Source organism: Eurypyga helias, unplaced genomic scaffold, assembly GCF_000690775.1.
Source record: "Eurypyga helias isolate BGI_N326 unplaced genomic scaffold, ASM69077v1 scaffold3079, whole genome shotgun sequence".
In the NCBI taxonomy this organism is placed as follows: Eukaryota; Metazoa; Chordata; class Aves; order Eurypygiformes; family Eurypygidae; genus Eurypyga; species Eurypyga helias.
In genome coordinates this window covers 1-14,426 of record NW_010273838.1, presented here as the reverse complement: position 1 = coordinate 14,426, position 14,426 = coordinate 1, and the positions used below count along the sequence as shown (strand labels likewise).

Genomic DNA, 14,426 nt, shown 5'->3' with positions numbered 1-14,426 from the left:
GAATCATTTTCTAAACAAAATTGGCAGCAATTAAAATAATTTCTGTCTCCACTTGTTAGTTCAATTTGAGAACTAATCCTCTGATATTATTTCTTGTTTTTCAGCAGCTGTTTACCAACGCTGTGTTCATGTTTTCACAGGCAACCGTTTGGCAGCTCACCAGATGATCTCTTGTGTAATCATCCTTCATCAGAGTCACCAAGTGATGAGGGCGCTCTCCTGGATCAGCTTTACATGGCATTAAGGAATTTTGATGGCTTAGAAGAAATCGACAGGGCTCTAGGAATACCAGAACTAGTTAGCCAGGTATACTGGGCATTGCGTTGGTCGTTTTAGGTACTACATTTAAAGGATATGATGTCAAAGCAGAGGTAAAATGTGTGTTGAAGAAGATTATAAAACACTTCTTGCAGGCCAGGATGGAGTTACATCTTTTAGTGGGAGTCCATCTAACGGCTCGAAGCCACCTGAAAACCTTCCTTGAGCCCCAGGTTTAGCCTTCCTTCCTCTCCCCTGCCACCCTCACCTAGCTCTCCTTCTGACCTGGGCTGAACTATTTTACTGTATGCAACAAACCTGACCAAAATCAAAAAATTAACAGGCTTCTCCTCACCTTGTGGTCAGAGGAACGAGTCTGTGTGGCAGAAAGGTAAGATCCTGGTCGAGTAGAAGGTGTCCCTGCCCATGGCAGGGGAGTTGGAACTAGATGGTCTTTAAGGGCCCTTCCAACCTAAACCATTCTGGGATTCTGTGATCACAGCCAGCAGCAGGGTATTGGAAAGAACCGAAAAAGAACGTGAGGACATAACAGCGGAACACGATCAAGACCGTTCTGTGATGGGGGCAAGGAGCTTTTGGATGAGCAAACCTGTAATGTCTCATTTCACCCGTAGTTTTTCCCTTAGTTGATTGATGTGTGTTAAGGGATGAGTTTCACCTGAAGCAGCTGATTTCATTCCAAGGACCAAAAACTGTAATTATTTCTTTTTTTAATCACACACATGCTCCCTAAACTTTGCAGCATGAAATTGTTCTATTCTTTTTCATCTGTTTACTTACTAGTTGTGTTTGTTGGCTTCCAGTTGATTCCTGTCCATCCTATGGTGGAAAAAAAAAGTGGTTTAAAAAAAAAAAAATTTTGGGGGAAAGTTAGTTCTTGATGTTCGTGTCTATAATGATTTAATATTCTCAGTGGAGCCTAGAATACTCATTTCATTTCCCAGCACTCATCTGCATTCTGAGCATAACTTCTGAACTAGCTCTGCATTTTAGATAGGAAGTAGGACCAATGAAATCCTGCTTTGAACATGAGAACACTATCTCCAAGTCTATTTGGTACAACACAGAACTCAGTGAGGTGTTAAGCTGGAGATATAATTTATTGGTGAACTTCAAATTTGCAGTGTGAAACTTGCACGCAATATTACATAGCTTTTGGAATGCCACCACCAAAAAAGCATGAATAATGTTTTATTTCAAAGTAAGAGGTAAATATATTTATATTTAATTAATATCTCAGAGGAAATAGTTCAAGAATTTTGCAGATAAGAGAGCTGTTGCATTTTAGAACATGTTTTATAAAATATCCATCGAATATTTTATAGGAGCTTGAAGTCTTTCTTTCATGAGGGCAGTGAAATTTAGATTAACTTGATTTCCAAGTCAGTGTGGAATAAGATGTAAAATTATTCTGGCTAGAGAAAATATTAGAGGAGTATCTAGAATGGAGTTAGAATTGTGTTAGCTTTTTTATGCTAATGGGTAATCAGTTTGTGCGAAAGTGCCTGGAAAAAATTAGGCACTCTGTTCACATTAGCTTCTCTAATAGTTTTAGGCATCTTTATTTGAAGTCATTATTTTGTTTAAAGATACTGATAAAAATCTGCTTTCTTAGCCTTATTCATTTGTAACATCTTTCAATTTATCTCGGATTCAATGGCAAAAATACGCTGGCATCACTTCATTTGCAGATTTTGATACAGCATTTGTCATTTCAGGGTTTTTTTCGTTATCAGAATGATACAATAGCTATGATAGAACATGACAGAGATTATGGGTCTTTGTTTTTTAGAAAAAAGAAGAGAGAGGGGGAATTTTTCTCCATGAAGATGTTTTGACACTCAAAAATACCATTCTATTTATTTTTAAGTTTCATATTTAAGTAAAGCAAATGTATGTAGCTTTCTTTTGAAAAACGTTCACATCCTGGAAGGGTGGTTTAGCAGAGTGGCTGTATGAGTCTCGTATAATCCCATGAAAAGCCATGTCCTGCCAACTATTCCCATCGCATGTTTCTGCAGAGCCAAGCTGTCGACCCAGAGACCTTTTCCAGCCAGGAGTCGAGCATCCTGATGGAGCAGAAGGCGCCGGTGTTCTCCCAGCAGTACGCGGCGCAGGCTCAGATGGCGCAGGGCAGCTACGCGCCCATGCAGGACCCCAGCTTCCACCCCATGGGGCAGCGCCCGGGGTATGCAGCCCTGCGCATGCAGCCCCGGCCCGGCCTCCGGCCCGCGGGCATTGTGCAGAACCAGCCAAACCAGCTGCGGCTCCAGCTGCAGCACAGGCTCCAGGCACAGCAGGTACATCCCCTCCCATGCCCGGCTTCACGCGGCCCTACTGACTGCCAGCTTGAGCCAAACAGACCAGGTCTAAACGGTGCACCCTGTTTTATTGTAGTCTAATTCCACTTTCTAACTAAAAACACTAGCCATAATGAGTTTTGCCACAGCACTGCCTTGCATGTTCTCTTTGGTTTTTATCTTTTCTGCATATTTCCATTATTCTTTCTATAATGTTGTGCAAGAATATGCCTTGTATTTTAGCCTAGGCTTCACTAATTCTTTGAGCAAGGCTACCATGGTGCCCTTTGTTATACAGGTCCTTTTCTGTTTGTTACCTCTCGCCTCTTCCAGCAATCCAAATGCTTTTACTGCTGCTCGTTACCTACGTCTTTTTTTTCCCTTGGCCTTGGTCTGCCTCTAAGGATCATTTGAAGTTGTTGTTTCCTGTTTCATTTCTAAATTTATAGGTGTGTAGTCCTATAAATAAGATATTAATGCTCTTCTGATGGAGGAGGAAAGGTCGTTTCTGCCTTCAAACATCAGGATAGGGTCTAATTCAGAGTAAACCTCAACATTCCAGTCCTAAACTCAAAAAGGGCAGGAACTATAAACCAGCATGTTTGGTAAACAGCTTAGTGCCTGTGTTGTTATGTGCATGGTGTAGTATCTCCTTAAGAAACAGAATTCTTTGAATAGTAACAGGCATTGAGCAGGAAAACTTGTCCCTGCTTGAATATGTAAAACTAGGTTCTCAAGCCAGCTAGTCAGGAAGTATATATGTCTGTGTGTACAATTTCCCTTTTCTTTTTTTCCTTCTAAAAACGTTTGGGTTTTTTGTGGTTTGTTGTGTTTGGTTTTGTCCCTTTAGAATCGGCAGCCACTGATAAATCAGATCAGCAGTGTCTCCAATATGAATCTGTCTTTGAGACCTGGAGTGCCAACACAGGTGAGAGAAATCGTACTTAAAAAAAGAAAATCACTTGTTTCCTTCTTTCTCCCCCAAATTAACTGCAGTAGTAATGCTGTATGGTAAATAAAATAAATTCTAAAGCTTGAATATGAATAATGCAGTCTGGATGGTAAGTATTTTAGTGTTTCATTGCTGAGAGTCTTTCCCATATTTACATGGGGTGGATGGTCGTTTACTAGAGATATCATATAATTGCATTTTTTACCAAGCTTCTCATTATCTAAAGAAGCATTTTTTTTTTTAATGAGCCAACCCTATTTGCAATTACAAATCGCTGCAACATTAAAGACTGCTATTATTTCAGTTACTGACTCTTGCACTGTTGGAAGTCTTTCCCAGCAGAAGTATTAATAGGATCATTTTCTCCCATTTAATACTAGTTGGGGGTGGGGAAGAGCTGGGATCTTCCAGATTGCTCCAGTGGAGATGCCTCCACTGGTCAGGTCGTGGGGTTACTGACAAGCGGCGGTGGTTTTCCCTGCAGGGCCCCATCAATGCGCAGATCGCAGCGGCATGCCACGGGCTACACCAGGCTCCTCAAGAAGATGCAGCAGCAGCAGCAGCAGCAGGTGCAGCAGCGGACGCTGATGATGCGCGGGCAGGGCTTGAGCATGACGCCCAGCATGGTGGCCGCCGGTGGCATACCAGCAACCATGAGCAATCCGCGGATCCCGCAGGCGAACGCGCAGCAGTTTCCGTTTCCTCCAAACTACGGTACTGGTTCCACCCCCCCAGTGCATTTTGGCAGTCCTTTACTCTGCCGTGTTCCCCACAGTGACTGGTCCAAGCTCCCCCTCACATAGCCCCTTGCCTGGCTGCCTGGGAACGATAGGAAACATGGAGGTTTGGGTCCCTTGGGTGTCCTTCCACACTTCTGGGTCTAGTACCATGTATTCTCCAAGCACCGCTCTGGTTTTGAGCAGCAGCAGCAGTGTGATATGTGTGTTGATAGGTATATAGATACACGCAGATAAAAGTGCGTATGCACACATGAGTATGTGTGTGCGTTGGCTTGATGGGTCCTGAATTTTGACTGAACAAAACAAACAGATATCTGTAATAAAAGTGCAAATGGAGAAAAAGGTGTGAATTGACGTTGGCAAACAGCATAAAGTGACCAGAAGCAAAGGTGTACATAATTGTTTTTAATTTTGATAATGAGATATTGCTTAAATATCAGACATTATTCGCCAGAGGGAGAATTCATGTGCACATGATAATATAAAATTAATAACTAGCTATTGAATTTAAATAATATGAATTAGTTTCAGGTGAAGCATTCCCTTCCCTGTCCTTAAACCTGTGAGTCATATGATAATTAACACTGTTTTGTTAGTATGCTTTACAAAGCTGCATACCACTTTGTTCTGCGGGTGCATAGGGCAGTCATCTCCAGTTATTGTCATACAGCTTCTTTATTTATAAGTACTGTGTAAGTTATATTACAATTATATTAAATAATACATTACGTGCAAGTTCTGCTGATAAAACAAATTATGTCCATCTGATTCTAAATTTGCTGTCTGCTCTTACTGATCTGTTATCCATTACCCCAGTTTCTAAATCATAATAGTGCTGTCCCTCCACGGATTTGTAATTGCTTTATGAAAATGAAGAGAATTGTTACTGCCATTTTATGATATAGAGAAGTTAAGTCATGCCAACAGTGAATATGAGAATAGGCTTCATACCACCTGGTTCTTACCCCAGCATTAAGAGCGGCTTGTTTCTGTCGAGTATGGTGTTCGTGATGAACTTAAACAAGACCGAAGTGACTTGGTTTAAAACAAAACTTCTGCACAGACTTGGCATTTTACAACTTATCTGGATGCAAAGAAAAGCTAATTTAATTTTTTGATTTTACAAAATCATTAAATGTTTGCACAAAACGTCGTTGCCTGTTTTTTGCAGGTACACAGAAACAGAGATTCTCAGGTTCTAGGAACTTAAGAAAAAAATTGAAAATTATAGCCTTAATGTTAAAAGGGGGTGCTGTGCAGAAAATGGGTCATGCATAGCTTTCCCCAGGATGGGTTTATAGACAGAAGCAATATGCTTTATTTGTTGTTTTTAATGCAGTTTCGAGGTTGGGGGAGTCACTTATCAGTGTTTATCTTCGGGTCCGTAGAGGGGAGAGACCACTTGAGTGATTAGGACACAGAGGTAGCCAAGATGATTTTTTTTGAAGTGTTACATACAGTATTAGTTGATGATGTTTTGCTTTTAATTTACATCCCACAGTAAGACACCAGGTTATAGGTTCCAGATGACATAAATAGGGCTGTGTAAAGATATGTCTGCAGGTATGAGCTTTTGGCTTGTTTTAACTTTGAATGTACGGTGGCTAAATTTCTCATTTTCTTCTTCAGGTATTAGTCAGCAGCCCGATCCAGGCTTCACAGGGGCCACCACTCCTCAGAGTCCACTGATGTCCCCAAGACTGGCTCATACTCAAAGCCCCATGATTCAGCAGTCTCAGGCTAATCCTGCCTATCAGTCCTCCACGGAGATGAATGGGTGGGCACAAGGGAATATGGGTGGAAACAGGTAAATCCAGAACAAACCCAAAATGAACACACAGAGTAATAGGGTCATTTATGGTCTACACTTATTTACGGGGTGGTTTTATGGAACAGTTTGCTGCTTTGTTTGTTGGTGGTTAACTATCCATCCTAAAAGAGATTTCTTTTCAACTGGGCTTGACGCGTCGGTTTAAATTCTGTCTCCATACAAGGCAAAGTGACTGCTAAAAGACCTGCATCCACACAGGGCATTGCTCTGCCTGTGGTACCTGATAAAAGACCGTGCGTCCTTCCAAAGCACCTCTGCTGCACAGCGAACTCCAGCCCCCCGCATTTGTGGGGATGCATTTCTTCTGCACACGGTTTTCATGTTGTGCTCCCACACTGCTTGCCACGTGGCTGGATCAGCTGAGTCAGAGCCTGTGCATTCCCTACCGCTCTGGAATTGCGGTGACGGGATATCACCTCCCACTTTAAACGCCGGAGTGCAACCAGGTTCAATCCATTAGTGCTTGCACATCCTGGAGGTCAGCAAACAACTGTCATCCTCTGAGAGCGTTGTAGCGTGCCTCCTGCATGCCGTCACCTTTTCAGTTGAGGCCCGTGTCCCCGTTGGTACGGCTCTGACGGTCAGTCTGCCCACGTTGAATGGGTTGGAGGTTGAGCGCTATCAGTAGGCAGCAAGGAACTTCCAGATGGCACTGATCCGTGCTTTTCGGTGGAAGAGAGGAAGAGTTATCAGGTTGGTGTACAGCCCTGTATCACTTGACACCGGGGTGCACACAATTGTCCCTAACACAGTGGTTTTGTCGTCCGGAAGTTCTCACGCTCTCACTACCCCAGCCCAACAACAAATCTTTTTAACAAAGAATTAATAAACCCAAAACACCATGATTTCAGTGACAAGGCTGATCCGAGTCGAGTTCCCCTTAAAGCAACTGATTTCCCTCTTATCCTCATCCTTGTCCATCCCTCCTCCTCACTGCCTTCCTGAAGCATCTGCAGGAGGCACAGCTACCGCTGTCGTGGCTTCTGCTGGAAGAGCAGCAGGAGCAGCTCGGTGAGACTGATGGTTGGCTAAACCGCAGCTCTACAGCAGAGACTTGTCAAATGCGTTTACACAAGCCACTGAGTATTCACAATGCTCTGCAGTGTACTTTTTCAACCACCCAGATAACAATTTAAAAATGGGGTTAGGTGGCCTGAAAAGACGTGGAATTGGAAGGAAGAGAATGGTGGGATTTTCCAAGTTTGGTCCTGTGCCCGGAATGCCGTCGCACTCCACCAAGGCTCACCAGGGCGCAGCAGTAGCCTAATGGAGTGCCCAAGTGCAAGGTTGAGCGTTAACGCCGCAAGATTGCCTCAGCCGTGGGAGCAGTGCTTCACAGGGAAGTAAAAGTCAGCCATTGATACGGAGGTGGTTATCTCCTGCCAGCTGACACACAGCAGCCCTGCCGCAGTGTTTCAGTCTGATGCAGATCATCTAAACAGACGGTGTCAGTAAGGATTCCGTCACTGACTGTTGGATTCTGCTCAGAGGGTACAAAAGACCTGTATGAAAGTAGTGAAGTGCATTTTAGGAAATGTAAAAAAGTCTCTCTCGTGACTTCCAGCGTAACGGGAAGGAAGATACAATCCGGAAAGCACTTGACTTTGAATGAAAACTGGGATGAGACCTTCTGCAGTTACTTGTCCTTAAGTTGTGCTGAAATGGCTTTAAAGGAAGACAGAGGGCAATTGTCTTAGACTTTACGTTGTTTCTTACAGTGCCACATTTTCAAAACCTGATGCTAAGACTCCTTAAATAAGTTTCTGCACAATTGCATGTCTATATTTGTGAGCCCACTTGCCATGACTGGATGTGCAAATCTGGTATTCACACGTGCAAGTAGCCTCTTCTCCAAACAGAAAGCTTATTAGACCAGATCCAGTTTCAGCTGAACAGTCCTATGCTGGGCTAGCACTGGAGGGAGAAGAAGGTGTTTTCCTTTCCCTCCAAAAATTACTTTCCCAAACATATTTAAAATGCATACAAAGCCCATTTAGACAGCTAACTGGCTGTTACTGCACACGCATAACAGATTTGCACTCTGCCATAGTTTCACACGCAAAGGCATGCATTTTTGTGCACAGACATGGGACCTTAAATTTTGAATATCTATTCCTTAGGCATTAATGTAGCTGAAAACTAGTTTCTCCTTTGAAGTTGGAATAAATGACAGTATATACAAATTCTAGCTAAATCTGTATTGAAAAGAGTGTAGTTTCTTAGTGGCTTCAGCATTCTGACACATTGCTTTTTCCATTCCTTGCTGTAGCATGTTTTCACAACAGTCCCCACCACATTTTGGGCAGCAAGCAAGCACCAGCATGTACAGTAATAACATGAACATCAGTGTATCCATGGCAACCAACACAAGTGGTATGAACAACATGAACCAGATGACAGGGCAGATCAGCATGACCTCAGCGACCTCTGTGCCTACATCAGGGTTGTCCTCCATGGGTCCTGAGCAGGTGAGAACTTAAGGACGTGAGATGACAGCTAGAGGATTTGCTTTGACTTCCAGTAGTTTTCCAGGTCCGCTGCGTTGGGCTGTAACTGCTGTAAGCCATTATGTTTCTTTTACTTGAGAAATGATAATGTTAAAAAAGGCTTCGTTTTTAGCTCTGCACTCACATAACCAAGGTGACCGATGAGGTAGAGAGCACTTTTTGCACCTAAATTTCCCATTTTGTAGCCACTACAACTAGCACATGTCACGTAGTTGCTCCTGGACTTCGTGGAAAGTGTGTGCTGATCTAGCTGCTGCTCTCAGTAGGTAAGTTTCCGTAGGACAGTTGCTGGTCACCAGTGTCCTTGCTAATTTTCTCAGCGGTGGAGGCTAGGGCTGAATGGGCTAGGGCTGTTTCCTAGAGGTATGAGTGAAAGATGCTGGCGTGGGCAGTGTGTGGAAGATGCTTCTACTGCCACTGTGTTTGTTGTACCAGACAATAGGCAGTCAACTTCCAGAACTATCAATCTGGCACCGTCACGAGCACAAACCCACACTTTTTGTAATGGGGTGCATATAAAGTAGGTTGCTGAATCGATAGTTAAGTAACCTGTTCTTTTCTGCTGAGAGGAGGTTTACACGCTCGGGTTTTGTTTGAGACTGCCACTTAAGGTGTCTGAAATAAGGAAAATAACATTTCCGTTGGTCGACCTGCAATCAAACTCACACAGTACATTAGTAAGTCTTTGACAAACAAGTCTTCTTAATTAAGAGGTTCATATGTTTGTTTCAGAGCTTATTTAAAACACAGACTTGAAATGATGGACTTTTCTTAGAAATATTGACAGCAAAGTACCTCTTGTGTCTTCAGGCAGCATCTCCTGCTATGGTGGACGATATTGTAAGCTTCTTCTCTGAGACCATAATGTTCCAGTTTAAAACTGGTTATATTATTGGCTTGTTAGTATATGCCCTTTTTGCAGCCTAAATCTGATAACAAAGATTTACTTTCCAATATTGTCCTTTAGCTTAAATAGCTCTTTTCTCTTCCTGTATTTTAGCAAAAGCCATTCTATCAACATGGTTTTTTTTTTATTGTTTTCAGGTTGTTGGTTTGTTTCAGTTTGGGTTCCTTGGGGTTTTTCTTGATAGTTAAGCAAGCGACAGTGTTTCAGCCTCTTCTGGTAGGCTTTGAATTCCCTTTCCTTTTCTGCACCTGTTCCACTTTGAATCAGTATTTCCTAAGCATCGGAGTCATGTGCATAACACTAGTTCTTCCCCATTTCTCTTGGAATACTCTGACAGATATAGCCCCAGATCACATTTGTCTTTTACAGCTGCCACATACTGGTGACCTGAAGTAATTTTGATACTCCCAAATCTGTCACCTTCTCTGATATTCCCAGTTGCTAAGCCCAATTATAGCAGAGGTTTTTATTATGATTAGTTCCCAAGTGCATACTGTTGCACACATTTAATGTAGTAAAACAATAGCAAAACCAAAAACGAAAGGAGTGGGGACTTGAAGATGACAGCCCAGTCTGATTTCTCAGCATGCCCATGCTGTATGGTTTTCCCCTGGAACCTGAATTGAGAAACGTGCATTATAGAAAGAGATCTGGTTTTATTTCAGATTTCCACGCAGGCTACTCTTTCCACTGGCACAGTTGTCGCACTGCTTTTCCTTCCTGTTGGACTACAAGATCTTGTTTCAAGATAGCATTTATGTAACTTCCAGTAAGCTGGACAGGCTGAGGTTCTTTATCCATCTCAACATTTGTTTTTCAGCCCATCAGCCCCTTTTGTGGATCTACTTTAAGCTCCGCTGTTGTAAACTCCTTCTAGAAGCGTGAACAGAGTAACCGGAGACAGTGATTTAACACTGCGCCAAAGCTGTGCAGGGTCGAGTTCCGCTTGTAATTTCTCTTTCAATCCATGGGTTGCCTTGGCTCTGTTTGTGACAGTGCCGGGCTGGAGGGCACATACTGAAACCCGTACGATGAGCCCCAAATCCTCCTCAGCACATTCTGCAGTGGTGAAACCTGCATTCTTTGTTCCCAAATGTACGGCCTTCCTTTCGTCTACATCACGCTGCGTTTCTTCGACTGAATCTCTTCAACCAAAGTGCTGTGGCTCGTTCTCAGTAACCTGTTTTCCTCCTGCTTTCCCGCCCCAGTGCCATGCTATCTGCAAACTCTGCACGCAAATGCTTTATGGTTCGTCTGGGTCAGAGGTGGCCAGCTGACACCTGAGAGGCCACTTCTGGGCCACAAGACGGTGCCTTTTAGGCCTCAGGAATGTTTGCTGTGCTGCTTCACGTTTTCTGAGACACACGAATAAATAAAAATGTGTATTTGAATATTAAAATTGATTATTTGTTTCCTGTTTTCAGCACATCATCTTTTGCCATTTGGCATCTTTATTTACCAATTGACCTAGGCCATGCTGAACTTTTTCTTCGAACTGGTGATTTTCAAAATTACTACATTTTCTAATTCTGCTGACTGTTGCCATTTCATTCATTCTCTTTTTTCTTTTTTTTTTTTTACTGTCACCTACACTTTACTTACTTATTCAATGCCTTTTTTTTTTTTTTGCATTTTGCATAATTTTAACTTGACATGCTCAACTCTTTCTAACCACAGTGACTAACAGTGGTTACGTCGTAATGTCTTCCAGCTCTTAGAAAAAAAAAAAATCACGTTTTTTGTTTTGGAAGCAATATGTATTGCCTGTTAGTAAAAAGCTGTGCTTAGGCTTATTTACCTAGTAAGAAACAAGTACCTTTTTTGTATCTTTGGTATAAAACAGGTTTGTTTGGATCTCTATCCTGTGTCTTTGTGGCACTATCTTGTATCACACAGACGTAACCAGAGCTCAGAAATACAGAGTTTGGTGTTTATCTGCTCATACTGGTGTATCTCCAACTTCTCTTGTTTACCACCTAGGCTCCAAGTAAAAAAATGAAGATTATGCCCAAAATGGGCTTGCTATTTATGATACCTAGAGACTAGACTCTTCTATGTACTTGAGGGATCAGACCTTGTCTGATTATCATCTTCTCCCTTATAATTACATTAAAGCTCTTCAGGCTGCTCTTACTAGTGTGTCAGGAATGCTGAAATGCTAGCTGCCAGGTCTGCAGGTTCCTTCTATCCAAAAGAGCTTCCCCAGACACGGAGAAAGTCTAAACCTTCCCAGTGTTGCACCGTTCACACAACTCACTGTGTTTGCACAATGGACTGTTGCCATGTTTTTGCCTGTCACTTATTTTGCATCATGGATCCGTGTTTTTTACTGAACTGTTGGAGAAGCAATTTGAAGCCTACACGAGAGAAGAGACATTTCTTCTCCCACATACGAAATATGCAAATATGAAATATGCAAATATGAAATAAACCCTTGTCTCGATGTCCACTCAGAGTAGATGTTTATTAATCTGCGTAGGGCGGTACTGCCCAGGCCAAAATTATTATGGCATCTACCAAGAGTTATCTTGAGTATTTTGATTTTATTCAGCATACTGGATGAGAGGAGCTTTGGAGTGATAGGAAACTTTCCTTATTAGACACCTTATATATAATTCTGCGTTACTAGCAGGAGGCAGTGTCAATGTGCTTAATTGCAAAGGAGTTGTAAAACATCATCTGGCTTGTTTTAGTCAGATTTCATATCTGATAACACCACCTGACCTGACTTCAGAAGACGGTAAGTTTTAAGTTTTTGACCTTCCCTAGCAAACCACAGTCTTATCTCCGGCACCTTTTGAAACCACTTTTTCAGGTGGTTGCGTGTGATTGCATTTAGCATTGTGACGTTTGGTGAAGTCGGTGGATAGCAACAGAAACAGCAGCCATGAGGACCTGTAATGAGAAGACTTGGGTGTGGTAAATTCAAGAGAGTATTCCCCCTTGCTGCAGCAGGTTGCTGTAGCTGAAGTGAGGTAGTGCAGTGGCAGAATCTCCTCTCCTTGGCAACATGAGTCTCCTCAAGGGCAGGTGACACAGAAAACGTCTTTTTCCTTTCAGCAAAATCTGGAGGGGCATATCTTTACTATTATCACATCCGTCTAGTCTAAGGGAAGTAACACAGGGAACCGAGCCAACAAAGACTCCCTAGGAAGGGGTTTCTTTCCCTGTAAAACTTCTAAGGAAATCTGGGTTTTCTAATATTTCAGAACCTTGCTGAAGGGCTGTGTTTTGTATTTTGCACCAGTCCCTAATCGGTGAGATTAATCCTTTGATTAAGAAAGCAAAGCTGTAAATTACTCTTTCCACATAACTAAGCATGACAGACCCTTTGGTTGTGCAGACACACACGGCTTCAGTGCTTTCCCCTGGCTGTGTTCAGAAAATTGTGGAGACCGTCCCTCTAGGAAAGCATGCCGCTCCACGTTTTCCCATGTAATGCTATTTTTCTCCCATTGCTTACAAGCAGAAAAATAAGTGTTATTAAAATTAAGTCAGTAGTTGGTGTAATTCAGCCTGCATGTTACCTCATCAGGCTTTGGAAAAAAGCTGAGGTGGTTTGCAGGCAGAGAAGTGGTGTGTCACTGGGGTTAAAAAACCAGTTACGTTAAAAAAACAGTTAGGTTGTTCTGCTTTCAGGACTTTCATAGCAGGCATGCCCTCTTCAAATAATACTGACCTTATTTATGAATCCTGCTTGATAAAATGTGCACAAGGGCCACAGTATCAGGCATGGAATCCTCCTTGTTGACTGTGAAGCAGACTGTTGAGAGTCAAGCACATGCTGCACAAGAAGGGTGCTCAGCTATGTTGTTGCTTCCTTGGTTGTGACATCATCTCAAAAGTGGATGTTGGTGTATGCAACTAGCTAGTGGTTTATAATGCTTCTTTTTGATTCCCAGCCCTTTTCCAAACGTATTTTTTAATTCGTGTCTCCTTAATATCTTGTTACCAATAGGTTAATGATCCTGCTATGAGGGGAGGCAATCTTTTTCCAAACCAGCTGCCTGGAATGGATATGATAAAGCAGGACGGAGATGCAACACGGGTAAGAAATGGCATACAGAGCTATACAAAGGCAAGGGAACTATGAATATACTGTGGTCTAGAACGGATTACAGTATCATTTTACTTAGAAAGTTTAAAGTACCCCAGGTAATAGTAATTAATAAGGTTTTTTGCAATGGATTTTTTAAATTTCGCTTGTGGTGACATAATATATTAAGTTCCTTGTTTGGATCCCACTAGCATTACTGAAGTGAATAATACAGCATACATTTACATTAACAGAATACATTATGGTATTAACAGTCACAGGCAGCAGACTTATGTACAGTTGTATCTGCTTTTTACGCAGCAATTACACGACTTCTTGCTGATGACGGGAAAGACTGTTGATTTATATTCGCACTGCTGCGTGCTTTAACCCATTTCATGTTTCATCCTGCCGGAGTGTTTGTTTCCACTTCTCATTGCTTTATACTTAGGGCGAAAACCTCATGAATTATTTAATTTATTACTTACTACGTGGTGCTGCTTCTGAGGAGAGTGGTAGAACTGAACTAATTTTCACACAAATATCCGACTGACGGGGTAATTAGCGTTTGCTTAGGTCAAAACCGATTTGTATTCCAGACGGTAAGGCTGCTAAAGGAAAGAAATTGTGGAGTTCTTGGCGTGTTGCCAAGGAGGTGGGGGTTTATGGGCCCCTCCTCAGTGGAAGGGCGGGGGGGTGCGGGGGGTGTCATGGAAATAATCTTCAGTTAAAATAGGTTTATATAAGCAACTCAGTGTGATCTTGGAACCAGAGGGCGGCGTTTTCACCGCGTGTCCCGAGTACCGCCGCTGTGCAGGGCCACCCAACCGCAAGAAGCTGACCCTCCCGAGCCGGGCCCGAACTCGGGTCCCTG

At 42.6% G+C, this 14,426-nt stretch overlaps 1 protein-coding gene across 1 annotated transcript in view; it reads left to right on the top strand.

Moving 5' to 3' along the window:
* The window catches only part of NCOA2 (nuclear receptor coactivator 2), a gene marked incomplete at its 3' end in the record, with an annotated part of 122,846 nt that extends 109,282 nt beyond the window's left edge, over nucleotides 1-13,564 (top strand). The window contains 8 exon segments of the mRNA XM_010159610.1: nucleotides 141-306; nucleotides 2,301-2,579; nucleotides 3,430-3,507; nucleotides 4,016-4,032; nucleotides 4,034-4,245; nucleotides 5,901-6,078; nucleotides 8,372-8,570; nucleotides 13,475-13,564. Of these exon segments, the coding sequence (XP_010157912.1) occupies nucleotides 141-306; nucleotides 2,301-2,579; nucleotides 3,430-3,507; nucleotides 4,016-4,032; nucleotides 4,034-4,245; nucleotides 5,901-6,078; nucleotides 8,372-8,570; nucleotides 13,475-13,564 (1,219 nt within the window).
* Nucleotides 13,565-14,426: the final 862 nt, after the last annotated feature.